The sequence below is a fragment of the Acomys russatus genome, chromosome 1 (assembly GCF_903995435.1).
Source record: "Acomys russatus chromosome 1, mAcoRus1.1, whole genome shotgun sequence".
Taxonomy (NCBI): Eukaryota; Metazoa; Chordata; class Mammalia; order Rodentia; family Muridae; genus Acomys; species Acomys russatus.
Genome location: NC_067137.1, coordinates 66,014,135 through 66,041,773, shown reverse-complemented (window position 1 = coordinate 66,041,773; position 27,639 = coordinate 66,014,135). Strand labels below are relative to the sequence as shown.

General features: G+C 43.3%; 1 protein-coding gene and 2 pseudogenes across 1 annotated transcript; 1 reads left to right on the top strand and 2 right to left on the bottom strand.

Moving 5' to 3' along the window:
• Nucleotides 1-54: 54 nt before the first annotated feature.
• Nucleotides 55-6,296, bottom strand: LOC127187905 (transcription factor 25-like; annotated as a pseudogene).
• Sptssa (serine palmitoyltransferase small subunit A) lies at nt 6,223-16,243 on the top strand. The gene is made up of 2 exons (XM_051146197.1): nt 6,223-6,420; nt 15,591-16,243. The coding sequence occupies exons 1-2, from the start codon at nt 6,309-6,311 to the stop codon at nt 15,692-15,694; spliced, it is 216 nt and encodes a 71-aa protein (XP_051002154.1). The 5' UTR covers nt 6,223-6,308; the 3' UTR covers nt 15,695-16,243.
• Nucleotides 16,244-17,670: 1,427 nt separating this feature from the next.
• Nucleotides 17,671-21,117, bottom strand: LOC127187847 (non-histone chromosomal protein HMG-17-like; annotated as a pseudogene).
• Between the last annotated feature and the right edge of the window lie 6,522 nt (nt 21,118-27,639).

Below are 27,639 nucleotides of genomic sequence, written 5' to 3'. Positions count from 1 at the left end.
TCCCCCTTTAGCATTTCTACTCAGGGAGCTGGTTAATTTCAGCCAGGAAAGAAATCAGGAACATAATTGCACAGCTCTGGGCACAGTGTCTGGACAGCTCAGTCCCAGTCCCTCTTGCTCTGAGGATTGTCCTCCCGTCCTGTCATGGACGGCCAACATCATCCTGTTCAAGTCTTCATTGCGGTCCTGACTTCCGGCCACTCCTTCCTCTAGCCTCTCCCCCTCTGGAGCAATAATGACCGGAAGAAGAAGAAGGCAATTGTGTTTCCTTGGCTCCCTGGACTCAGCTTCTCTGGTCAGATATATGAGTAGATTGTGTTTATGGGGGGCAGAAGATCAAACCCCATCACAGACTGTGTGGTCACATCCTAGGGAAGGGCAGCGGCAGCCTCCTTGATGTTACTCTCCTAGAGAGTATCACATGGCTGTGTTTGTTTCTGGGTCCAAGCTGGTACAACACTTTCTGCCTATTCTCACAGGCCTCCACCGCAGGGTCCTCAGCATCCACTGTTTGCATAACCTCACGAACGTTTTCCTCCAGCCAGCTCATAGTGGCAGGTTCTCTCCAATAAAAGTGTAACCTCCCCAAGGTACAGATGCGCCAGCTGGCTCGGGGAAGCGGGCTGGCTTATCTCAGCATCTGGCCCAAAGAAGTGGTGTTTCGAGACCTTTGCTTCAAGGCCGCTCACTGCAACACTCCAGCAATGGCAGAAGAACTCCAGGGAACATGATGAGTATCAGGAGGGAAATCTACTGCCTGGCAGAGGTGAGCTCATGCTCAGGCAAGTCTGTTTGCTGACTCAGAAGAAAATGTGCCAACGGAACCGAGAAGGCAAAATTTAGGGACCGGGACAGGTTCTGATGAGCCGCCCACTCCTGGAAGAGGCGGATCAGGCACTCATAGTTCTGGGCTCGTAAAGCCAGCTGGTCAGTAAGCAGCAGTATGCACAGGAGGTCCTCATCTGGCTCAAGACTCAGGATGAGCTTGCAGAACTCCAGCCGCGGTATGTGGGGGCGTTTTCGTTTCTCCAGGAAACTCATCAGCTTGTAGGGCCAGGTAGAAGCGCCTGTTCTCAGGTCTGTGGTAATCCAGCCTGCGAGTCTCACTGGTGAGACTGATGGAGGCGTAGAATGCACACTCCATGCTGTAAAGTGCTCTCTCCATAAGATCTCGAGCCATTTCTTGATCCCCCTGGAATCCGCAACCATCGCTGAGCTGCAGATGTGAGTCGACATGAAGGGGGCTGGACTGACGCAGAACCACAATGTTGTTTGGCTTCAAGGACTCCACGGCCACCAGGAGCTTGGGCTGAACCGGTTAGTACTGTTCACTGTGTTCAAAGGCGAAGAAAGAAAGGCCGTTCTTGGATTCTAGCAGCTGCGTTGATAGACCTGGCTTGCTGTATCAGGGCTAAGTGCTCTTAGCCATGCAAACTTGGGATACACACGCTGTCTCTATTGAGGCCTCTGCTCTCCCAGGACCGCTCGAGCACCAACATACCTTTTAAGTTCTGTATCTGGATTCAAGTGTCTGTGTCCTGCACACAGTACGTACTTCCTGGATCTCAGTAGAGGAGGGTCTTGGGGGCCTGGACCCACTGGTGTCTTCAATCCTCACTAATATGTGATCAATATCTTCTAGCCCATTTTCTGAGGGCTCTCTCTCTCTCTCTCTCTCTCTCTCTCTCTCTCTCTCTCTCTCTCTCTCTCTCCCCCCTCTCCCCCCCCACCTCTCGCTCTCTCGCTCGCTCTCGCTCTCGCTCTCTCTTCTTCTTTCGCAGTTTGCCACTTGCATTATTCTATTCTGGGAACCCTGCCTTGGCCGTGTGCCCATCTTGCTTAGTCTCTGGGTTTCCACGTTGCACTCTTCATTTGTTCCCTGATGATACAGAGTCTGGCCGGGTACAGTCAGACCTCCTTCCCATTTACCACAAGGTCATCCTCAAGATCCGTGATGTTTATCAGCTCCAACCGGTTGGTGACACAGACTCCTTCCTTACCTGCGCCCCTGGGGTGCCGGCCACCCAACTCTTGTTTTGGTCCCTCTTCCTCTGTGTCATATCTTCAAGGAGATCAAACTGCAAGGCGTCGGGCCCTAGGGGTTCCTGGCCATGCTGTTCCTCCGTCGGCCTCCCTAGCCACATAGGAGCACAAGGACAAGGAAGAGCCGCAGAGTGGCGACACCTGCGCACTTGCGGCGCGTTGGCTCTAAGGCTTGTATTTTATCAATTCACTTTTTCTTTGAGTAAGTACAGAGAGCCATTAAGGCTATTAAGAATAAAGTATAAAACACCGAAATGATAATAATTATAATTGGTATTGGGACTATTTCAGCTAAGCCATTTAGCTTTTCACTTTCTGCCTCTTTTTTCAAGTAGCACTATACAGGGTTCTAAAGCCTTTTGTTATGATACTTTCTATCCTTAACTCTCTCCTTGAGTACTTCCCAGAAGACATATCAATTCTGATGGCTTTTTAGTTGTATGCAGCTGGAGTGATCTGTCTGTGGGGTCATGCCACAAGTTGGAGTGCCAAAATGTTGTTATAAAAACAGAAAATTCCAAATTGTTTGATTTTTATCAGTGAAGACTTGGGAGCCAGATGCTGGGGTGAAAACTTGTCAGCTCTGAGAGGCAGAGAAGGGACCCAGCTGACCTACCTACTTAGCTCACATCCCAGATGAGCTTGCATTTCTATTAAAACTATTTACTTATTTTTATGCATATGAATGCTCTATCTGCATCTACACCTACATGCCAGAAGAGGGCATCAGATCACACTATAGATGGTTGCGAGCCACCATGTGGTTTCTAAAAATTGAACTCAGGACCTCTGGAAACGCAAACAGTGCTCTTAACCACTGAGCCATCTCTTTAGCCCCTAACTTGCATCTCTTAATTATACTAAACAGTTTGCAGTAGTAGATTTCAAAATAACCAAGTTTAAAAAAGGACTGGAGGGATGTGGCTTAGTGGCACAGATCTTGCCTAGTATGTGAAGTACTGAGCTGAATCATCAGTACTACATTAAAAACAAGACAAAGAAACAAACATGGCCCATTCCCAGTTCTTGGAACACTTCATCTTTTTAAAAATTTATTTTATTTTTGAGACAGGATCTCTCTATTACATAGCTCTGGTTGTTCTCAAACTTGTTATGTAAAGCAGGCTGGTACAAATGCTGGGATTAAAGTGGCGCTCTACCATGCCCAGCTCTTAATTTTTTTTTTTTTCAAAATTACATTTGTGTGTATGTATAAAAACTAGCTGACAAGGAGTAACAGAAGGGAGGGACATTGAATTGAGGGTATTTAAGACAGTGTGGAGAAGAGAAAGAACTTTTTCCTTCTGGGACATGAGATGAATAGGAAGAGTTTTTCTTATGGGATGTTGGCTGAGTTGGAAGATCAGGTGGGTGCTTTCTCTGCCTCTTGACCTAGGCTCAATGTTATTTAATCCTGTTTATGAAAAGCTCTTGGGTTAAAGGTGTGTGCTAGGGCTGAGCCCCACCACAAGTACTTGTTTACAGTAAACAGAAAGCTCTTGAGTTAAAGGTGTGTTTAAGGCTGAGCCACACCAAACAAGAAACAGGTTTTTCCAGTTCACAATGTTGGGGTTCACAATGGTATCAAAAATATCCTGCAACAACTGAGCACGCCACAGGCACTTATTCTCAGCACTTTGACTAGTTAGGAGTCTTTGATTGATTGTTACTCTCTGCAAACCAAAGTTTCTCTGACCGAGGCTGGGTATGAATGTAATTATGTAAAGCCAGTTTAATTAGAAGCTTGTTTAGCAAACAACAGTAGTAGGCTTCTTCCTTGGGCCTATGACCTCCCCAGCCATGGACTTTTGAACAGACTTACAGTATCAGAATTCTCTCTTGTGGAACAGGCATAAAATCTTGTTAGAAAGTAGTTGGTTATCCCCATAATAGTCATGCCATTATTGTACCAGTAAGCCTGTCTTGCCTGGCAGGTTAGTATTGTAGCTCACAAGGTTCACAACTGGGTAGAACCATTGATGGAATTTCTCCCTCAGTGGTTTATATCTTTTGGCACAATGGGAGCAAGCCAGCAGCCAGGACAGTGGTGGTGCATACCTTTAATTCCAGCACTCAGGAGATGAAGGCAGGAGGATCTCTGTGAGTTTGAGGTTGGCCTGGTCTATAGAAAAAGTTTCAGGACAGCCGGTACTACACAGAGAAACCCTGTCTTGAAGGGATAAAAGAAAGAAAGAAAGAATGAATGACAGAAAAAAGAAAGTAAGAATGAAGAAACTTCCAGCTCAGATCTAGTTTGATTTCTGAGCTTACTTCTTATCATCATGTATCTGAACGATAAATCCAGGTGTGGTTGGTGCATGCCTGTAATCCCAACACTTGAGAGTCTGAGAAAGGTAAATTATTACTGTCAGTTCAAGGCCAGCCCGGGGTACATAGTGAGGCTCCGTATACTGGTTAGTTTTTATTGTCACTTCCACAAAAATTAGAGTCACCCGGGAAGAGGGAACCTCAGTTGTGGAACTGTTAATGGTCTGTGGGGGAAGTGTCTCAATTGACAATTGATGGGCTTGGCCCAGCATTCTATAGGCAGTGCTATTCCTAGGCAGTTAAGCCTAGGCTGTTTAAGAAAGAAAACAGAGCAAACCAGAGAGAGCATGCTACTAAGCAGTGATAGTCTGTAAACTGTAAGGTGAAATAGAACTCCTACCCAAGTTGTTGTTTTTCATGGTGTTTCCCACAGCACCAGGAAAACAAACTAGAGCATACGGTCTCCAAAAACCAAAACCAAAAATCATCAAAAGACCTGAGACTGAGTAATGGCTCTCTTAGGCTTACTCACTGGACTAAGTGGGAGCCTTAGCTCTGGAACCAAACACCAGACTTTCATGTAGGGGTGTTATTTCTTCTGTGCTTGAAACATCTGTCACCCTCTTCTCTCTAACCCACTCACGTTTGCATTAGTACTCCTCCTCTGGCAGTTAGTTCATGCCCTGTTTCCCAGAAACCTTTACCCTTCCAACCTAATACACAGAACGCAGACATCTTGTATTCACTGTAGTGACTTGCCGGCCTTCTCTTGTACACTAGCCTCTTTGTGAAAGCAGATCTCAGGCTATTGTGTTGTGTTGTTGTTTTTTGTTTTGTTTTTCGAGACAGGGTTTCTCTGTGTAGCCTTTGATTGTCCTGGACTCTATTTGTAGACCAGGCTGGCCTAGAACTCACAGAGATCTGCCTGGCTCTGCCTCCCTGAGTGCTGGGATTAAAGGCGTGTGCCACCACCTCCCGGCTGAGTCTATTGTTGTTTGTAAGGCCTTTGCTCATAAAGAACACTTGATACTTTTAAGTAATATCTGTCAACCTTAAATAAATAAATAAATAAATAAATCAGTGCACTTAAAACTTTTAAACATGTAAGTTACAGGTCACTTAATTATGTTATTTCACACTCAGTTTATGAACTTCCAGAAGAGTGGAATACAGCCGGTATCATTGCAAGTAGAAAAATCTTAGGAGTGCATCTTTAGGAGACAGCTCACCCGCTTATGTCAAGCTGTCTTTAGAACCTGTTAGATCAAGTGCGCTTCTCTTGATCCTGACCTACGTGGTTATTTCCTGGGTGCAGCCACGGAAAAATGGGCAGCTGCTTGTGGTCAGTTCTCTTGTCTTTAGGTTAAGAAATACTTGGGGTGAGGGTATGTGGTATAGGTGTGTTTTCATGCGTGTGCCTGAGCAAAGGGAAGAGTTGATTCACACGTCATTTCTACAGTTTTCAACACCTCCTTGGCTTGGTGACACTTGGCATCTGCCTTCTCTTTGATCCCTCATTCCGTCTTGCACAGGACTCCTTGGTTGCATTCTCACCAAGACCTGTGATCATTTGGCCCAGAGGAGGCAGGAGAGATATTACACACACTGGTTCCTAGAGGAGCCTTTCTGGGTTGGTCTGAAGGAACCCACCTCTTAAGGCAAGACACTGGTGGAAACTGAAGCGAGTTTCCCGGGCGTGTCGGGATGCAGAACAGGTGCCCAAACCCAGACTGTTTCCTCCCGGGTAGAGAGCGCTCTCTCCCGGGAGGCGCGGGGTGGAACCGGAGCACGCGAGGTGGCCGCCTGGCCAATAAGCAACGGCCAGGCGGGGCGGGCGGTGGCCGCTGGGTTGCGCGCGGGGCTGGGCGTACACGGTGACGCACAGGCTCGGCAGGGCCAATGGGCGCGGGGTGGTGGCGGGCGGGCCCCGAGGCCTGGGACTTTAGGAGGTGAGCGGGCCGCGGGTCGGCCTGACGCTGCTTCATCGCGGGAGGCTCATGGCTGGCATGGCGCTGGCGCGGGCCTGGAAGCAAATGTCCTGGTTCTACTACCAGTATCTGCTGGTCACCGCGCTCTACATGCTGGAGCCCTGGGAGAGGACCGTGTTCAGTATCCTGTGTGGCCTGGCCTGGCTTGGTCAGGACGTGGAGGGGCGCGCGCGCCGGGTTAGGGGGTCTTGGGGACCACGGGAGGTGGAACCGTGGAGATCGGGGTCTAGGGCGCAGTTCCCCTGCCCAAGGTGGAGTCGTCCTGATTTCTGCAGGCAATCTAGAGGGCTACCTCTCCTCTGGTGCTTCCTTTCCCTGCTTCGGCCGAGCCTGTCTTTCCTTCAGTCCTCTGATAGGAGGCAGAGATGATGCCGGTGAAGCAAATCGCTCCGGGCTTGGGCGTCTTTAACCCTTAGCTATTAATGATTTGATTGGCGTTGGAGCGATAAAACTCTAACCAGTTCACCAGGTTATGAGTACGTGGTCGTGACACTCCGATATAGTTTTGGGAAGCAGACAGTTTAAAAAGATGTGTTTTTTTTTTTTTATGACTTTGCATCATAGGTACGAGCTGTGCCCGGAAAAGACTTTGTGGTTAGTTGTAGATGGGTTTCAAACTGCTTTGTTGTATAGTTTATAAACAGTTAAGAATTGTGATGACTTTGCTAAGGAGCACTTTGTGTGTACCTTACCTCGCCTAATTTTAACAGCCCCGCGACTAGCTCACGGTTGTGAAGTCTGATGTTTGTTGTCACCCAATGTCTGTGCTGATATCCTCTGACATTATTCATGTGGACTAAATGCTAACAATGCATTCTTTCTCCTCTTCCTCCCCTCCCCCCCCAATATAAATTTAATATTTCAAGTCACATGTTTATTTCGTCCAGGCTCAGCTTCCCGTTGTGGTTTAGCTTCCGTAGAAACAACTTCAACAAATAATATCGTTGCATTCTGATGGCCGAGGTGCAAGAGCTTCATCTCGAGCTTTCTCAAGGGTGCTGTTGTTGAAATAGCATGAGGTTGTTTGGAGCTGACCCTTGAAAAATATTAGCTGGTTGTAAGATATTTTGCTGAGTTCCCACATCGTTTAGCTGTAGCTTCCGTTTGGTCTTTTGATTTCGTAGATAGGTCAGGTAAAATGTGTATTTAAATGCATGATTAATTGGAACTTCTCAATAGCAGCAGGTAATCTTGACTGAAAATCGTTTTACTACAATTAAAAAAAAAGTGGGCAAAGCCCCGTAAAATAACAATAGTTAAAGCCAGGTGTGGTGGTTCATGACTAATGCTCAGGAGGCTGATTCAAGAGGGTTTAAGCCAGGGCTACATAAGAGGGGGCGGGTGGGTAGAGGGGGAGGGAGAGGGAGACAGAGCAACAGAGAGAGAAACAGTGTTGAGGTAAAGTTTGAAACTCTTTAAGTCAGAGGTTGATGGTAGAGCTTAGTATACACCTGTATGCTTTGAAACATTTGTTGGTATGTGAATAAATGCTACCTTGGCAACAGTGTAAGGTTTTTTTGTGCTATATTGTAATAGAAATAGTGTCCTATTTTTGAAGATGGAGACAGAAATTGTGAAAGGAAACCTAATGCCCCAGGTTTTGGTTTTGATGTTTTAAACTAATTGGTTAACGTGACTAAAGGGATTTACACACTTTTCTAGATTATGGAGAACTGAAATCAGTTGAATGCTAGAATTTTAAATTTGTCCTAAATTTTGAGTGTTTTTGAGACAGAATCTAGCTATGTAGCCAGGCTTGCCTATGTTGCCCAAACTTGCCTCAAACTGCCTTAGCTTCTTGAGTGCTGGTGGGTGTGGGCCACTGTGCCTGCTGTTGTGTATTTTCTGCCTTTACTTCTACTTGGCTTTCCCAGTGTAGGAATGGATGGGGTTTCCTATTATTAGGAAGGGCCAGTGGATAGAATAGAAGTCCTAAAACAATAGCAGCAGCAGTCCACAAATTATTATGGTGAAACCATCTAGTACCATGGTCTTCAGACTTGGCTCATGTAACACCTCTAAAGGAGAAAAAAAAAGGTGGACAATGTATTCCCTTGCTTATTTATGTTGACATATGAGTCTTTTATAGTAAGTGTAGATACCTAGAAAGAACTTTTTTGTACACATATTTTCATATTTTATACTTAAAAAAATTTATTTGTTATTATATATACAGTGCTCTGCCTGCATGTATGCCTCCATGCCAGAAGAGGGCATCAGATCTCATTATAGATGGTTGTGAGCCACCATGTGGTTGCTGGGCACTGAACTCAGGACCTCTGGGAGAGCAGTCAGTGCTCTTAACCTCTGAGCCATCTCTCCAGCCCAATATTGTATACTTTTAAAATATTTTTTCTCATATAATTCATTGAAAATGTTCAATGCATAACTGATTGGCAAAACCAGTCTGTACTGTGAAGCCCAACAGAAACAATTAGCTTTAAGCTGCACGATGTGGGCATATGTCCTTATTCCCAGCACTGGGGAGGTGGAGACAGGCAGATTTCTGAGTTTGAGGCCAACTTGGTCTACAGAGTGAGTTCTAGAACAGGCAGGGCTACACAGAGAAGCCCTGTTTTCAAAGGGTGGGGGTGGGGGTGGGAGGGAGGGGACTCAGCTTTAATTTCTATCAGGAAAAAAAAAGTGCCTGTTTTGTTTCCCCATTCAAATAACTGTGTGCATGGCTAGGTGTGGTGGTGCATGCTTGTAATCGTAGTACTTGGGGAGGTAGCTTCAGGAGCATCAGAAGTTAAGGGCTAGCTTCAGCTGCTTCATGAGTTTGAGGCCAGCCTTAGCTTCATGAACCCCTGTCCTCCCAAAACACAGAACCAAACCAACCCAAAAGAATATTGTGTTAATATAAACACTCCTGTCTCCAGGGCTTGGTGCTGTGCCAGATGTCTATTATCTGAATGAAAGTAAAACCCAAGTTAGTTATTATTCCTTTGTTTGCTGTGTTAGAGGTTCTTTGTGTCCCCAGGAGGTTGAAGAACACTGGAGAGTGTGAGGAGGGGGATGGGAAGACCTGGTGGCCAAGGGCAGTTCTCAGATCCTCTTAGAAGATCCAATAACTGATTGTCATAAACTGTTCTAACTTCCTGGGAGATTGTCTCCTCCCCTCCCAGTTTCCAAGCTTTGGTTTATTTTGCGCTGCTTTTGTCTTGAGAATGTTAGAGGATCTACAAGCTGGACTCCTGAGGCTATTAAGTAACCTTTTCTTTAGTAGTTTTTAGGGAAGGTGTAAGATAATGGAAATGATGCTGAAGGTCTGGGAAGTCCTAGGTGTGACCCCTGGTCTGTCTTTCATAGTAAGTCAGCTTGGGATACCAGCCATTTTTGTTAGTAGCAATGACCGAGGGTCTTGTTAAGCCTTGAGTGCTGGCACTCTTTTGAGAAAAACTAAGATAGATTCATTCTTTTATTTTCCCTTGTTATTTTGGAGACAGGGTCTTAACATACAGCCTTGGCTGGCGTGGGACTCACTACCTAGCCTCAAAGTTAGAGATCTGCCTACCGCTGCTTCCTGAGTGCTGGGATTAAAGAAACATATGTGTCTCACCACACCTGGTTTCTCTGTACAGCTTTGGCTGTCCTCAAACTTCTTCTGTAAACAAGGCTGCCCTTGAACTCAAGAGATCTGCCTGCCTCCGCCTCCCGAGTGCTGCGATTAAAGCTGTGCACTGCCAGGTTCCAGCTTGCTTGCTTTCTTCCTTTCTTCTCTCTTTTAATAAAGAATAGAGATGTTCATATTTAATAATTAAAAGCTAGGGTTCAGAGCTACCAGACAGAGTATATGTTGGAATGCTTAAAATAGTTACGGAGTGTTTGAAAGAAAACTTATGATCAGTAGTTGTAAGTAGAAGTTTTACTCATACATTTTGGCCAGCATACATTATGTGTGTTCTTAACAATCCCCAAATAACAGGGTTTCTTGGGAGGCAGTATTTAGACAGGCCACTTATTGAACTTCTTGAATAGGCCCTAACAGAAACACTCATTGTCATCTTGGGGACCAACCTGATTAGCCCAGCGTGGCTGAAAGCTGCCCCAGGGTTCATTAGAAATGCATGGACAGTGACCCATGGCAATATTGGCTGTGACAGGGACTTAAGGCTGCCATAGATGCTTTGTGGGGTACAGCACCGTCAGTGTCAGCTGAGAGCCGGGCTGGTCTTGAGATGCGTCTCCAGGAGCAGCTCTGCTGCGGGTGCTAATTTCTAATTTTCTTAAAATAGAATCCAAAGGACTGCTGCCTGTGCAGCAGCTGAGCTCAGAGATGGTTGTTCCTGCTGAAGGTTGTCTGTCTTTGCCCTCTAGACTGGCTTCCCTCACAGATGAAGCATCCCATCTGAGGGGCTGGAGAGATGGGGGCTGGGGCGGGGGGGAGGCAGTAGTAAAGAGCGCCTCCTACTCTCAAAAGGACAAAGGTTCAGTTTTTAGCACCCACAAGGGGGTTTACACCTGTCCGTAACTCCAGTTCCAGGGAGGATCTGAACTGCTTCCCCCCAAAAAGAGGAAGAAAGAAGGTCCCATGAGAACCGGGACGGAACCAGTGGCATGGAAGCTAACTGGTATTTTAGACATATGGATTGTAGTAGAACCCTGGGGAACCTCACTTCCACACAACCCTTCCCCCCACTGCTGGGGCTTTAAATCTTTGTGAAGGCAATAGACAGTTGTAATTATGAAAATATACAACTGTTTGTAAACTGGTGTCTGGAAGCAGAGTTACAGATGATTTCCAGGGGTTTGTTTCAGGTGAGGATTTTTTTTTTTTTTAAGGGCATGCCCAGTGTTCATTTCAGGGGTATGATTTTTCTTTTTTCTTAAAGCTATTTATTTTTGTGTGGGCTTATGAGCTTGTATGTGTGTGTGTGCACTAGTGCATGCGCAGAGGGCACCTATTGGGAGCGTGTTCTCTCCTTTTACCATGTTGGTTTCAGGGATCCAATTCAGGGCATCAGGATTAGCAGCTCTTGTGCTTAGCAGCAAGGGCTTTCACCCACCTTCCCAGCAGCATATAGATTTTGTTGTTCTCTTAGTTTGTGAAGAGTTCATTGTAAAGTTCCAGTTAGTGAAAATGATATTCTTTCCCGGGTCCTGTCATCAGCACACAGCAGACAGTTCAGGGGATGGGCTTTTCTTGCTGAACGCTAATGCCTGACGCTGATGTGATATGATTTACTATGATCTGAGAATGGCTGATCAGGTGGCCCACACAGGCCTGTAACACTATCAGTTTCATACCTTTGCTGACATAGAAGGTAGCCAGAAAAGTATCAAGATGCATTGGAGGAAAAGAAACTTTCTTAATATTTCTATTGGGGAGGATCTCCGGCTGTTTGCGGTGAAGAGGTCAAGTGAAGATTTCCTGTTTGGAGCTCAAGTGTGTAGCCAGCAGTTGCTTTTGTGTAGGGCTTTGGTTTTCACTAAGTATTCTCTGCTAGTAATTGAGTGTTGTCCCCCCCCTACCCCCCACTCCCCAGATAGTTCTTTAAAATAACTTGCATTTATCAAAACTTTTGAATACTTTTAAAGGGTAAGTAGCATTTTATAATTAGAAAATTTTTTTTTTGTTTTTTGAGACAGGGTCTCTCTGTGTTGCCTTGGCTGTCCTGGACTCACTTTGTAGACCAGGCTGGTCTTGAACTCACATCGATCCACCTGCCTCTGCCTCCCAAGTGCTGGGATTAAAGGCATGTGCTACTACGCCCGGCTAAAAATTTTAGACCCGTGTAAAGTTAGATTGCTCTACATGTGGTGGCACACACACCTTTAACCCCAGCAGTTGGGAGGCAGAGGCACGCAGATCGTGAATTCGAGGACAGCCTAGTCTACAGAGGAAGTTTCAGGATAGCCAGGGCTACAGAAAGACCATGTCTCAAAACTCAAAAACAGCAACAAAAAACCGCCAAAGACTGGATTGTTTGACAGCTTTCTGAGTTGAGCAGTGTGATCAGAGACTCAAAGCACTGAGTGGCTGTATGGTGGTAAAGCAGGGTGACCCTTCCCCGCCGAATAGAATTCCCTACTTTCCTAGAGAGAAAACTGCTTTCCAGTTTTCCAAGTCTTGTGAACAGCAAGGGCTGGGTTATTGTTTGGGGCAGGCAGTGTTAGTTGCTGGCCTTGCTTCTGACCGAAGGATGCTTGCCTTCCTGCATTTCCTGCCTTTGTTACAGGATTTGTTTTTTTAAGCAGCTGGGATTAGCCTAGTCTTTTTTTTTTTTTTTTTTTTTTTTTTCTCTCTCTCTCTCCTTTTTCTTCTTCTCTTTCTCTGGCTGAAAACTTACCAGCTCATGATTTTTTTGAGACAGTCTCACTGTATAGCCTTGGCTTTCCTGGAACTTGCGCTGTCTACGCCTGGTTGCATTTGCTCATATTCATGAGCGTAATAACATGTTTATGTTACCTCTTGCTTATAAGGAACTTGTTTTCATTCAGCCTTTGTACAAACATTTGTCTTCACAGCCTGCATACTTCCTGGCACATGGCTGCTGATGCTGTAGTGATTATGGGGTGGCTCTAACATATGGTGTCCTGCAGTTAGGAGCAGGGGCTCAGCAAGATCTGGTCCAGTGGCAGAGACCAGCTTTTATGGTTACATCTTAACTCATAAGAGGCCCCCTCTCTGTCTCTTTCTCTCTGTCTCTCTGTCTCTCTCTCTCTCTCTGTCTGTCTCTGTCTCTCTCTCTCTATATATGTATGTGTGTGTGTGTGTGTGTGTGTGTGTGTGTGTATATATATATATACACACACACACACACACATTTGGTATGTGTGTGTGTGTGTCTGTGTGTGTGTTTGTTTTGGTTTTTCAAGACAAGGTTTCTCTGTAGCTTTGGTTGGTCTGAACTCTCTTTGTAGTCCAGGCTGGCCTTGAACTCATAGAGATCCACCTACCTGTGACTCCCAAGTGCTGGGATTAAAGGTGTGTACCACCACATCCTGCTTTTTTTTTCCCCCTTTTGTGTATGTCTCCAATAGAAGATGACTTGAAGGATGATTGAGATGTGATAACTCAATGCCCTCTCCAAATAAATAGGATCCTAAAATGATAATGAAGAAAGAGGAATCTCATATTTTTTTTTCTCTTGTATTTAAAAACCCAATCCAGAAGGCCAGTGGCACCCCAGGATTATATTACAAATCATAACACTTAGGAAGCAGGGTAGCTGTGGGAAATGCCAAACAGGTCTGAATTAGGGTAGCAAGTGTTCAACCCTCGAAGGGCAGTTTTACTGAGGACTATGCTGCCTTCTGCAGTAAAGCAGAGAGGGCTTTTCTATATAGCCTTGGCTGTCTAGGAACTTACTTTGTAGACCACAGTGACCCTGAGTTCAGAGACTCATCTGCCTCTGTCTCCTGAGTGCTGGGATTACAGGCATTTGCCACCATGTTTGACATCGGCTTTTGGAGACAGGGTCTCTCTTTGTGGCTCAGGTGCTATGTAGACCAGGCTGGCCTCAAACTCACAGAGATCTGCCTGCCTCCACCTCCCAAGTGCTGGGATTAAAGGTGTGAGTCATAACGTCCAGCAGCCTACAAATAAGTCTTAAGAAAAAAAAAAAAACCTATAACGAAGAAGTTCAGATGAATTTCAATAATTTCTGTTTACCTTTGTCAGAACTGATGGTTGTTTATTCTATTTCTGAGAGCTATGACCTATAGTAGGTCCAAATATACAAACAAGTAAGGACTAAAATTGCTTTCATCATTTATCATTGATGAGGAAAGGAGAGATGAGATATGGCACTTTTTTTGGTAGGGACTGGAGAACTGGGAAGTCTTTGGTAATTTGAATGTGGAAAGAAGGATCAGAGGAGCTTCTGATTGCCTGAGTAGGCAAACAGTTACACACGTGTACTGCAGAAATTAACAGGCTGGCGATGAAGCTTAGTGCAAGTGAGCTAGCATGCCCACAGCCCTGGTTCGACCTTCAGCAGTAAACCAAAAACCAAACTTAACTCATCAGACTTCAGATGGGTGTTTGGAAGAAAAGCAGACTCCACTCTCATCATCCTACACACAAGGCATGGACAGGGGAACACACGGGAGCTGGTCATGGAGATGAGAGCCTCAGAGAGACACCTCAGCCCAGAAGAGGAGGGTTAGTGTTGCAAGGACCAAGCTAGTGTCCCAGTTGGCCATTGGTTTGATAGGAGGCCACTGGAGCTACAGTTAGTGTGGATAGGTGGAGGTCGGAGCTAATGACAGGGAGTCAGTAAGTGGACATTTTGTTCGTTTGTTCATTTTAAAGAAATGAGATGATAAAGAGAAAAGTAGAGGTTTAAGGATGAGCAAGGTCAGATGCCAGTGTGGTGGTGCACTGGGAGGCAGAGGCTGGCAGGTCTCTGTGAGTTCAAGGCGAGCCTGTTTTCTCAGTCTCTGATGAGTAATAACTACAGTAAACATCCCATACAAAAGCTCTTCATGAAGAGATTTGCCAGATGAACTGTTATAAAAATATTAGTTTGTAGTGAGCACACTGCTTACTTAACCCCTATCATCTCATAAAAAAGTAAAAATCAAAAAGCTATGGGTTAGCCGGGCATGGTGGCACACGCCTTTAATCCCAGCACTCCGGGAGGCAGAGGCAGGCAGATGGCTGTGAGTTTGAAAAAACAAACAAAGAACCCAAAAAACTCTTAGTGCTGGTGAGACAGACCCAAATTTCAAAGTCAGTGTTTTCTGCCACATGGTAGTTTAAACTTAAAATACTTAGATCAGACATTCTTTCTTGCTGTTACTTAAATTGGAACACTTATGGAGTTATTAAGTATAATCATACTCTCTGCACTTGTTTCTTTTTTTTTCTTTTTCCTCTTTATATATGGGCATTTTGCCCACATGTATGTCTATGCACCATGGAGGCCAGAAGAGGGATGAGCTGCCATGTGGTTGCTGAGAATTGAACATGGGTCCTCTGGAAGAGCAGCCGGTGCTCTTAACAGCCGAGCTATTTTCCCAGCGCCAATATGCACTTGTTAGAACACTATATATACCTAATTTTAAGCCATCTAATGTTTTCACCTCGGTCTAATAGGGAGAGTAACAGTACTGACTTTTTGTGATGCTGATAGAGGTGAAATGGGCTGACCCCACTCAGGGTGTCGTAATGGTGAATATCTCATCTCTGCAATATTAGTTTTTTATACAGACTTGATAAATATAAACATACTATGTGAATATACACTTTACTAGTGATGGTCGCTTGCTTAAAAAAAAAACAAAACTGTTGGATTTAGTTTTTGAATAGACTATGAAAAACAACTTTCCTTAACCATCATGCAGATTCGATGCTGGTTTCTGTTGTGGGGATGGCACTGTATACCGGCTATGTCTTCATGCCCCAGCACATCATGGCGATATTGCATTACTTTGAAATTGTACAGTGACGAAGATGTGACCAGGATCCAGAGGTTCCTGGGGAAGATAACCTTGTGAAGTTGGAATGAGACCTCATCTGATGTAAGATGCTCTACGGATGTCAACATAACCAACCTTATAAATACAGAGACTAAAATTCATGAGTAGAACAGGAAAATCATCCTGACTCATGTGTTGTGTCTTTTCTTTTTGATTTTACAAGAGGCTCTTGTATAGTAGCTTTTGTCTATTTTAACATTGTAGTCATTTGTACTTTGATATCAGTATTTTCTTAACCTTTGTGACTGTTTCAATATTATTCAGTGAAAGCTTTTCTTATTGTAACTTTGAGTACATCTTAATTGCCTTCTATTTTTCAAACCCAAGGTCATTAGTTGGGTTTAACTGTTCTTGCTATTGTATGGCATATACATCTGCCTGGATATATTTCTACTCTTGACCAAAGTTTTGTAAGAAACAATACTGAATTTGGGGATGGGAGGGAGGATACTTTGAGAATCACTTACAAAAAGATTTATCTGCAAGCTTGAACTCAGGAGTATGGTTTTAGCTCCCTAGACTCTTAACAGCTTTTGCTCTAAAACTATTGAAGTGTTTCTTAGTAATGAAAAAGTAAAGACCTTGCTAAAATTAATACAAGGAACATTTCACCTTTTAGATATTTAATTCTTATGTGGACTTGTTTCCAACCACCTTTGGTGATGATTCTTGTGAGTGGATGGTTGGTGGCCGCCTTGTGTAATACTTAGGTAATACCGTAGAGCTTTTCGTAGAAGGCAAATCAGTTTTCTCTGAGGCAATATTGACAGTGTATTTGCTTGAGTTAATTTTGACGATTGTAACAGGTGCTGTGAAATGCATTCACACATTGTGATAAGATACAATGAGATGAATTGTTCAGAACCATAGCCAAAAGACATGCCTAAAATTCTTTCACTCTTTGTATTTTTTAAAAAGGTTTTTATTCCTTAGATGTAAAATGACTACTTAATTTTTTTGATGTAAACTCATTAAATTGAAAGAAAAAATGTAGCAGTGTATCTTTTCTTTTATGGTTAAATTAAAAAATTGTTTATTTTATTGAAATAATGAAGGTGAAGGGACACTAGCATTTTTATTATTATTATTATTATTATTATTATTATTATTAATTATTATTATTTCCAAGCCTAACTGTATCCAGCTTTATAAAAGATACTTTTTATAAACAATCATGGTATTTCAGGCAGAACATGGGCAGACAATCATTAACAGTATACAAGAACTTCCAAACTCCCTTCTTGTATAGACTACCAAAATGAGAAAGCCACTGTAAAACTTAATGAAATCTTCATTCAATGCTTTGAAAAGGGGGAAGTAGCTTAGAGTGAGGGTTGACATTTCACATTAAGGATGTTGTTTAACAACTTTTCACAAGCTGACCCTGACTTTCAGGAAATGAAATGAAATTGGCACAATTATCAATATGAAGATCCACAGTCTTTTATAAAAGGAACCGCCACCCTTCTGAGGAGACTCAGTGACGTCACTGCAAAGTCCAGATCGCCCAAAAGAGTGGAAAAACAATTTTTGGGGGGTCAGGTTCCAAAAAGTCTCTGGTTTTAAGGGAGTTAAATCTATGTTGATGGTACAGGGGAGGAGGATACAAAAAGTGAATTTAGAGTTTTCCCACACCATAGGGCATTTTGTGCCATGGTGGCCACATATGTCAACACCCGGGCATCTCCCCTGGGAGCCAACAGGAGTCTTTCAAAATTACCAGGGAAAGATGTTTTCCATCATCAATCCAGCTTGGGAGACATTTTGTTAGTGACACTCATTCCTTTCCACCCCCAAACAATGAAGTGTTCTGTGTGCTAACATCATAGCCTTAAAAAAAAAAAAAAAAGTAAAACAAAATTCTGCTTTTATAGAACTTGATAAAAAATAGTATTTCAAACTGTTCTAGTCACCAGAAGTACACAGTATCAAAAATGCACACACATCACTTGGCATCTCCAGCACCTTCGGCTTTCTGTGCCTGGTCTGTTTTGCCGTCTCCATTTTATGCCGGGTTATTCGCATCCTTACCGGCATCAGCTTTCCCCTTCTTCCCCGTGGGCACCTTCTCTCCCGTCTTAGGCTTGGGTCCTGGCGTTGGAGGAGCAGGTTTAGCAGACAACCTTGCAGCTCTTCTCTGTGGCTCGTCCTTCGCCTTGGCTTTATCTCCTTTAGCACCCCCTTCAGCCTTTCCTTTGGGCGTGGTGGCGGTCGGGGAATCGGCGCTAAATGTGGGAATACAGTGGTGCACGGGTTTGGTCTGTTTCGAGGTCACTCTCGCTGCTTCCTCGTACTGCTCCTTATTATTTTTTAATGTGCATTGGTGTTTTGCTTGCATGTGTATTTGTGTGAGGATGTCGGATTCTGGAACTGGAGTTACAGACAGTTGTGAGCTGCCATGTGAGTGCTGGGAATTGAACCCAGGTTCTCTGGAAGAGCATCCCGTCCCTTAACTGCTGAGCCATCTCTCTAGCCCTTTATGGTTAATATTGATCGAGTAGTTAGTTATTTTGTGGTTGATTGCTGGGGCACTAGATAAGCAGGAACTTTTTTTTTTTTTTTTTTTTTTAAAGACAGGGTTTCTGTGCAAAAACCCTGGCTGTCCAAGAACTCCCTTTGTAGACTAGGCTGCCTTTGAACTCACAGAAATCCCCCTGCCTCTGCTTCCCAAGTGCTCAGATTAAAGGTGTGTGCCACCATGCCTGGCTATAGTGCATTTTCTAACTACTAGAACTTTTATGTTCAGAGCCAGGCATGGTGGTGCAACAACTTTAATTTCAGCACTTGGGATACAGAGGCAGATGGGTCTCTGAGTTCAAGGCCAGCCTGGTCTACCAAGTGAGTTTGAGGACAGCCAGAGCTACACAAAGAGACTCTATTTCAAAAAGTATTTTTTTGGACCTGAATTTTAAAGACAAGATCTTTTTTTTTAAAAAATATTTATTTATTATGTATACAGTATTTTGCTTGTATGTACACCTGCAGGCCAGAAGAAGGCACCAGATCTCATTATGGATGGCTGTGAGCCACCATGTGGTTGCTGGGGATTGAACTCAGGACCTCTAGAAGAGCAGTCAGTGCTCTTAACCGCTGAGCCATCTCTCCAGCCCGACAAGATCTTTTTTAAGTGTATTTAATTCCCAAAGTTTCAAGTAACATATAAACTTTCAGTATTTATCAAAAGTAGGTTAATCTTATTGCTGTTAGCTTGTAATGATAAGGATATTATGGGTGTGATTATGTGCGAGCTGTATTCAGACTAAAAACGGAATAAGAACATTTAGTTTAGGATTTGTTCAGTTAATGTCCATTATCGCCCGTTAAGAACTGCTGACAAGTGGATGCCTCATGTCCCTCTAGTGAGTTAATGATAGGTGGCGAGACTCACTGGTTTTAGACAGGTACCCAGATCACCTATCTGATCATCGTCTTAGAAATGTTAAATTATCCCCGTTCTTTGCTGACATCTCTTAAATTGCCGTTGTGTAGCTGATGATTGGCACAACACGGGCCTTATGCAAGACATGCTTACCCTCCTAGGAAATCAAGATGAGTTAGAAGAAGAAAGGAGGGTGCTTGGAAATGCACGCTCAGCAGCTGGTGCAAGAGTCTGGTCTGTCCGTGAATAACACCCGGGGAGGCCCACTTTCTTTACTTAGGGATTCATTAGACAGGTCACCATGCCTGCTTGTTTTTCTGACTACCTTCAGACTATAATGTTTTCAGAGATAAATAGGGAAGATGGCGAGACAGTATCTTCCACCAGAGCAAAGGGCAGGTTTGCTCAGAGCTTTGGAGGATAAAAGGTATCTCCTCTTGAGCAAAAAGCCTTTATGAAAGACAACGTCGGGGAGGAGCTCTGCATGAGGCTCACTGTAGTGTAGATAGCATCTGCCTATTTGAGTGACTCAGTTGGAACTGGGCTGCAGAAACCGGAACAAGAACATTTTAATGCTTTGAAACTTAGAGCAAAGTCCTCTGTCTCCAACTCCAGGACCTCAGGTTTTCTGCCAGCATCAGGCTAAAGTGTGTTAGCTTGCAAATAGAATAAGATCCCAGCTGCTTCCCAAGCCTTCGCCAGTTTAGGGGATGAGGGTGGGATGTTGACAGATGGTCACCTTGAGGAGGAAGGTAGTGGCGCCACAAGCCAGATTTGGAGATGAGACAACTCTCTAAGATCTAGAAGTAAATGCTTCTGACCAAGAGTTAGGGTTAGGGAGAAACAGATCTCCCTGTAGCCTATGGGTTAGTTAATGACTAGGGGCTGTGCGTATTAGTGAAAAGCAGGAAGGAAACAGGTTGCCTAATCGTAGAGGTGATTCTAATGACTGGAAGGGATAGGTGGAGAGAAACACGCATTAGTACCTTTGGGTCCCAACACCCTAATGGCTCCTTTGAGTTCTAAGTCTAATGATTCTAGCCCACTAGTCTGGCAAAAAGAGACATCATTTATGTACCCGGAGGCTCGGCGACTCGTTGTCCCCTCTGAAAAACTGCTCTGGGCTGACCCATGGAGGCCTTCTGACTCTGACATGATATTAATGTTTTTGGATGTGTCACCTGGACTTAAGGTAGGAAGCACCAAACACATTGTCAAGTGGAAATGTTATATTCAAGAACACAAATGACAGCTCCATCAGCATCTCTGTTTTACCAGAAGTGATGGATGTTGCCCTTCGCTACTTCACCTGCTACAAAACTGCTGGTTGGTGAGGACCTCCATTAAGAGATCATATCCATGCTGGGCCCGGTTCACTGATAATTTGGAGGCTTAGCCGTCATGGTATCCCTTGAGCTGTGGCTATAGCTCAGCCTCCTCGGTATCAGCCCTACAAAACCAAATATGGAGATAGTTGCTTAGAACTATCAATGTAGAATTCAGGGCTGTGGCCATAGTCCCTGGCTGATAGTCCCTTTGCTAAAGCCTGTAAGGTTTTTTACTCATCTCTGGCCTAAAAGTTTAGTTTTTTTTTAAATTTAAGAAACACTATAGACTGGTTAGTGACACTCCTTTTTGGGACCACAAAATGCAATAACATAGCCCACTGAACTATCTGGGTCACTCATGTAGCTATTCACCATAAGGGCAAGCTTTCAAGATACTACTTAAGACTGCCATTAGTAGGATGGAAAGATGGCTCAGGGGTTAAGAACACTGGCTGCTTTTCCAGCGGTTCTGAGTTCAATTCCTAGTAACCACATTGTGGCTCACACCCATTTATAATGAGATCTGATGCCCTCTTCTGGTATGTAGGTGTACATGCAGATAGAGCATTCATATACATTAAAAAAAAAAAAAAAAAAAAAAAAGACTGCAATTAGTATCACTCTGGCGCATCATTCTGCTGTACCTGGCAATAGCCACCATTATAGATGTGTCAGAAAGGACCATGTTTGTGGTGCAATGGTGACTACAAGGCAGACCTATGCAAATGTCAGTGAAGAGGTCACACAAGGTGAGGTATGACTTCTGCCTGTTAGAGTTATCTTTATAAAACTTTTTCTTTTTGTTTCTCAGTTTCTCTCTTAATGCAGCTATCACACAAATAATTGAGACTCTTTTATGTTTGTTTAACTGTAAGCTTCACAACACAATACCTGAGCAGTTATTAGTTTACTCTTAACTCTCTAAGCTAATCTGATTTCCTCCCAGCATACATCCCAGAGACACTTGCATTTTATAGCTTTCTCTGTTCCAGCTCTCTCTCTCTCTCTCTCTCTCTCTCTCTCTCTCTCTCTCTCTCTCTCTCTCTCTCTCTCTCTCTCCCCCTCCTGGACTTCTGCCAGTGGCTCAATCACTACTTCCTCCTCTAGCTCCTCCTCCCCTGGCTGGCAGGAAGTCCAACCCTATTCTCTCTCCTGCTCAGGGACTGGCTATAAGATGCTTTATTGGCATATCAGGGGACAATTGGGGAGCAGTGTTAACACACCATTGAGACAGGAAATTCTCAGAACAAAGATTGAGCCAGATAATGGGATGGGGTACAGGAATAGCATTTGAACTACACAATACTTAAGCCTACATCTGCCCCCCTCCCATCTTTCTCTTGGAAAAATGAGCACATCAGACCATGCCCTCCTGTCATAGCTGTCTCCTGGGACTCACTGGTGTTGACACCTTTTCAGGTTACAGCATTATTGCTCCAGACTGACCAGCAGACTCCAGCTACGTTTTTCAATCCTTTGCAGTGAGTCTGTCATGGTTTTGGTTTTCTGGGCCATTTGCAGCTTGCTAATTACATAATTTCTGTTTTTTGCCCCCCGAGGGGCACTCAAGAATGTGTTCAGCCCAATTCTCAGTGGGAAGTTCACACTCTAAGTCAGATGTCAGATACTACTAAACTTTGGAATGGCCTCTTTAAAAGTCAGCTCAAGTTGGGCGTGTGGCGCATGCCTGTAATTCCAGCACTTGAGAGATGAAGGTAGAAGGATCAGAGCTCAAGGTCATCCTTAGACACATAGCTTGAGGCCAACTTGAGATATGGACCTATTATAAAACAAAACAAAACAAAACAAAACATGGCTAGAGAGATGGCTTGCTACCAAGCTTTGCAACTTGAGTTCAGTCCCGGGAACCCACATGGTGTAAGGAGAGAGCCACAAGTTGTTCTTTGACCCCCACATGGGCACAATGACATCGTCTTCCCTGCCTCCCTCTCTCTCTCTCCAAAAAAAAAAAAAAAAAAAAAAAAAAGCAGAAAGAAGCCAAAAGTCAGCCAAGTGGATTTCTGACTGTAAATCTCTCCTCACTCCTTCCTTGTTCACATCAAGCAGTTTGGTCAGTAAAGTACCTCAGAGAGAGATCACCTGGGATATTTCTGCTTATTGATTAAGACAGCCTACTGCTTTCCTAGAAATTGGGATCCCCTTACATTTCCTGGGCACTGTGTTTCCCTGCATACTAAGTATAGCCTGGGCTGGTATGGCATAGGAATTTCACACTAATTCTGGCTGTCTTACCCAAATTCTTGCTGGATTTGTATGACCCCAAGGTCAATGACTACTTACTTGGTTGAGTACAATGCTGTGAGAATTAACCATGCAGGTCAAAGTAGGTGGTAAAACAAGTTTCTAAGTTAAAAAAAAAAAACTGTGTTGAGCCAGTCTTAGAAAGATGTATAACTTTTTTTCTTTTACTTGTGTTTTCTCAAACTTACATAGTTACAACAGAAGACACAAGTAGAAATCATATTGCCCAGGGGGACAAAGGGCACTTCCTAATGGGAGGGAGAGAGTATGAGGAGGAAGGAGTATGGTCAATATAATATATACATGTTTGAAAATGCTAAAAAAATTACTCTTCCTGCACCTGATTTTTTTCTTATATTTAGAAAATTCATTTTATTATTGTATCTTTAAGGCTAGATCACAACAATTTAATTATCTTTATCCACACACTTCTTTCCCAACCTCACTATTTCTTTCTCCCCATCCCCAATTTTCTTAGTTATTTTATTATTAGCTGGGCATGGTGGTGCACACCTTTAATTCCCAGCACTCAGGAGGCAGAGGCAGGTGGATCGCTGTGAGTTCGAGGTCAGCTTGGTCTACAAAGTGAATCCAGGACAGCAAAGGCTACACAGAGAAACCCTGTCTCAAAAAAAATTTAAATTTAAGTATATCTTTATCATATACTTCCCCACCTTCAAGTCCTTCTAGATGTTTTCTTTCTCTCTCCCTCCTCCCTCCAATAAACAAAAGCCCAGTACAACAAAACTTCTCCAAACCAAGAAAACAAAGTAAAATACCTAAACAGAAAACAGAAACAGCCCCCTACCAAACTGTAACCAAATAAAAGTATGCAAAAAATCCTGGAGTCCTATTATATGTTGGTCGCTTACTCCTGAACATGAGGCCTGTCCTGGAGTGACTCAGATCTATCCAGTGTCACTTCATTGGAGAAAATGGATTTTTTTTTCTCTCCCAAAAGGTAATACATGACAGTTCAGTTGCGAGCCTCTACCCCATGGCTAGGTTTTCATTCATTCATTTAAAAAAAATCAATAAAATATAATCAAATTAAAGCCATCACATCAAAGTTGGACAGAACCAACCAACAGAAGGAAAAAAGCTTAAGAGAAGGCACGAGAGTCAGAGACCTTGTTCACACATGCAGGAGTCTCATAAAAACACTAAACTGGAAGCCATAATATATATATTGAGGACCTGGTGCAGGCCCTGTGCATGCTGTTTCAAACTCTGATTTCACATGATCTTTGATCATGTTGATTTGAAGGGCTATTTTCTTGGTGTCCTCCATCTCCTCTTACTCCTACACTCTTTCTGACTTCTCTGGGGTTCCCTGGGCTCTGAGGTGAGGGATTTGATGGAGGCGTCCCATTTAGGGTTGACTATTCCAGGGCCTTTCACTCTCTGCATGTCTACCTGTGGGTCTCTATGTTTCTATCTGTTGCAGAAGGAAGCTTTTCTGATGATGATTCAATAAGGCACAATCTATGTGTATAGCAGAATATCACTAAGGATCATTTTCACTACGTTTTATTTATTATTTTCTCTTTTTTCCATCGATATTATTACACATATATATAATAAACTACCTATAGCAAGAAGAACCATGAAACAATCAGGAATTATATAAATGTTATATTCTTAGTGTTTTGGCTATTTGTATTTGGCAGCCTTGAAGAAAACATCTTTCCTATCTTGGTGTGTCTAAATTTCTGAATATAAATCAATATCTATCATATCTCATCTTTGTCAACTTAAAACATCTATCTAGACATAAAAACGTCTTAACCCCTAAACAACTAAGCTTAATTGTAAAACTAAACTATTTGGTCTTTAACCCCATTAGAGACTTGAGAAAGAATAAAATTGATTACTTGAGTATACAGGGGGTACAGGTTAGCAGCTTCCCAAATGAGAAGATGATAGAGATCTGAGCAGTCACCCAAAACTCTCTATAATGTTGGAGCATCATTTTCAGCCTTTTGGTCCAATATATGCCAGGCACACTTTCAAGGTTAATTGGAACTGCTTGTCTAGTTAGCAAAAATAAGTTGAGTCAGAGCTGACCACTCTGTTTCACTGTACACCCCCCCATATGAACTAATTGCAGTTTTTTACCTTTATAACTGATTTCAAATAATATTCAACATCACAGTTTGGCTCCCCAGACCACTCTGTGTCCTGAATATGGTCAGTTTTGGAGTGTTGAGTTCAATAAACCACCCATATCTAATTTAAATTGGTATTTGAGTGGGTTGTATGGCTTCCTCTGGACCCTAATAGGCTGTCCCTAAACTTGCTCTGTAGACCCGGCTGGCCTAGAACTCAGAGATCCACCTGCTTCTGCCTCCCAAGTGCTAGGGTTAAAGGTGTGCACCATCATGCCTGGGCTGCTCCTAGCTTCTCTTGATCAGATTAGTTAGGGTAGAGGGGCATGATAATTATGGAGAAATTATTAGAAGCAAAGAGGATATGGAAACAACACAATAGAAACCACACGGTATTGTAGAACTTGTGGGCCATGTTGGGTGATTGCTCTTAGTGGGCCTCTTGCATTTCTTTGTGTATCTGTTGAGATTTTTTTAAAAAAAATGAAACTTGACCAATCAAGCTAGCTTGGTCTCAAAAAGCAAAACAGGCTTTGGCATGGTGTTGCACACCAATCATTCCAGCACTCAGCGCTTGGGTGGTGGAGACAGGAGGCTCAAGTCTTGGGGCTGGAGAGATGGTTCAGTGGCTAAAAGCACTGGTTGCTTTTTCAAAGGACTAGGTTTGATTCCAAGCTCCCTCCCACATGTCAGCTCAGAACTGTCTGTAACTCCAATTCCTAGGGACCTGACAACCTCTTTTGGCCTCCTCTGGTACCAGGTATGCATGTGGTACAGAGATATAAATACAGATAGACAAAGCACCCATACACAAATTTAAAATAGATCTTAAAAAAAAGTTTAAAGCAAGTCAGCCACAAAGTAAGTGGCTCAAAAAAAGCAAAAAAGCCAGGCATGGTGGCACATGCCTTTAATCCCAGCACTCAGGAGGCAGAGGCAGGTGGATCACTGTGAGTTTGAGGCCAGCCTGGTCTACAAAGTGAGTCCAGTACAGCCAAGGCTACACAGTGAAACTGTGTCTTGAAAAACCAAAAACAAAACAAAACAAAACCCCCCAAAACACAACCAAACAACCAAACAAAACCAAACCCAACCCAAAAAATGCACCCTGTAGGTATGTGCATATAAATATGGTGCATATCAGAAAATATGCACTATAAAAATGTGTTTAGGGCCAACTGTGGTGGCACATGTTTAATCCTAGCCACTTGGGAGGCTGAGGCAGGAGGACATGTAAGTTCTGGTCCAGCCTGGTAAATTTCAGGTCACCTCTATGGTTGTGTCTTTGTGCAACTGAGGCCCTGCCTTTACTTAAAAAGGGGGAAAAAAAAAAGGTGGCTAGTTTAATTAGTAGGGAAAGAATGCTATAAAATCAAGCAATCTTTTGTTGCCTTTCTGGTTAGTAGAGGTTGATAACTTAGGGTGGGCAGGGGCATCTAGCATCCTCAGAGATGGCCTGTGATCTCTGTTATCTGGTGGAATAATGTCCTTTAGAGTCCCTTATCCTGCTAAGTAGGTAAGACCTGTATTTTGCTTCTAGACAACGGGGATGCTGTTCCTGTGATCACATTATATTGCTTGTGATTTTAGAGGGAGGTAGAGAGAGAAGGAGGGAACGAATGAGACAAACAGAGGTAGACAGAGAGACAAAGACAGAGAGACAGAGAGGCATATAGAGAGGAGCTAAGTAAACTGCAAGCTGCCTCTAGGGTGTAAGGGTTGGTTTCCAGCTGACGCTCATATAACCCCAAGGCAATACTTTCTGCGAAAAAACCTGAATACACCTGGAGGAGCTTCTCACTAGGGCCAAACCTCTAGTGGGAATGTACCATAGTTGCACACTGAATGCACTTTTATGAGACCTTGGGTGAAGGACCCAGCTAAGACTTGCTTCTGACTCACAGGAACTGTTTTTTTATTATGTTTTTAAAATATTTTTTGAGATTTATTTTTATTTTTATTTGTGTGTGTATGTGTTGCCTGCATTTTTGTCTGTGTATGTATGCAATGCCCTCAGAGGCTATCAGATGCCCTGGAACTGGAGTTACAGATGGTTGTAAACGGCCATGTTGGACTTGAAGCCAAGTCCTCTAGAAGAGTAGTCTGTGCTCTTAATGGCTGGAGATTCCTCTGGAGGATCTTTTATTATACAGAATTGTTTTAGCTATTCTGGGTTTTTGTTTTTCCATATGAAGCTGAGAATTGATCTCTCAAGGTCTTTAAAAATTGTGTAGGTATTTTGATTGGGATTGCATTGAATCTGTACATTGCTTTTGGTAAGATGGTCATTTTGTCTATGTTGATTCTCCTGATCCACAAACATGGGAGAGCTTTCCATCTTCTGATATCTTCAATTTCCCTTTTCAGAGACTTGAAGCTTTTTTCATACAAGCCAAACTAACTAAAAGGCAGAGAGACACTATCCAATCAACAAAAACAGAAATGAAAAGGGAGACATAACAGCAGACAGTGAAAAAGTACAAAGAATCATTAGGTCTTACTTCAAAAGCCTATACACCACAAAATTTGAAAATCTAAAGGAAATGGGCAATTTTCTTGATACATTCCATTTGCCAAAGTTGAATCAAGATCAAGTAAACAAATTAAAGAGTCCTATTTCTCCTACATAAATAGAGGTAGTCATAAAAATTTCTCCCAACAAAACAAAACAAAACAAAACAAAACAAAACAAAAACCCAGGACCAGACGTTTTCAAAGAAGAGCTAATGCCAATACTCTTCAGACTACTCCACAAATTAGAAATGAAAGGAACATTACCAAACTCATTCTATGAAGCCACAGTTACCTTGATACCTAAACCTCACAAAGACCCAACA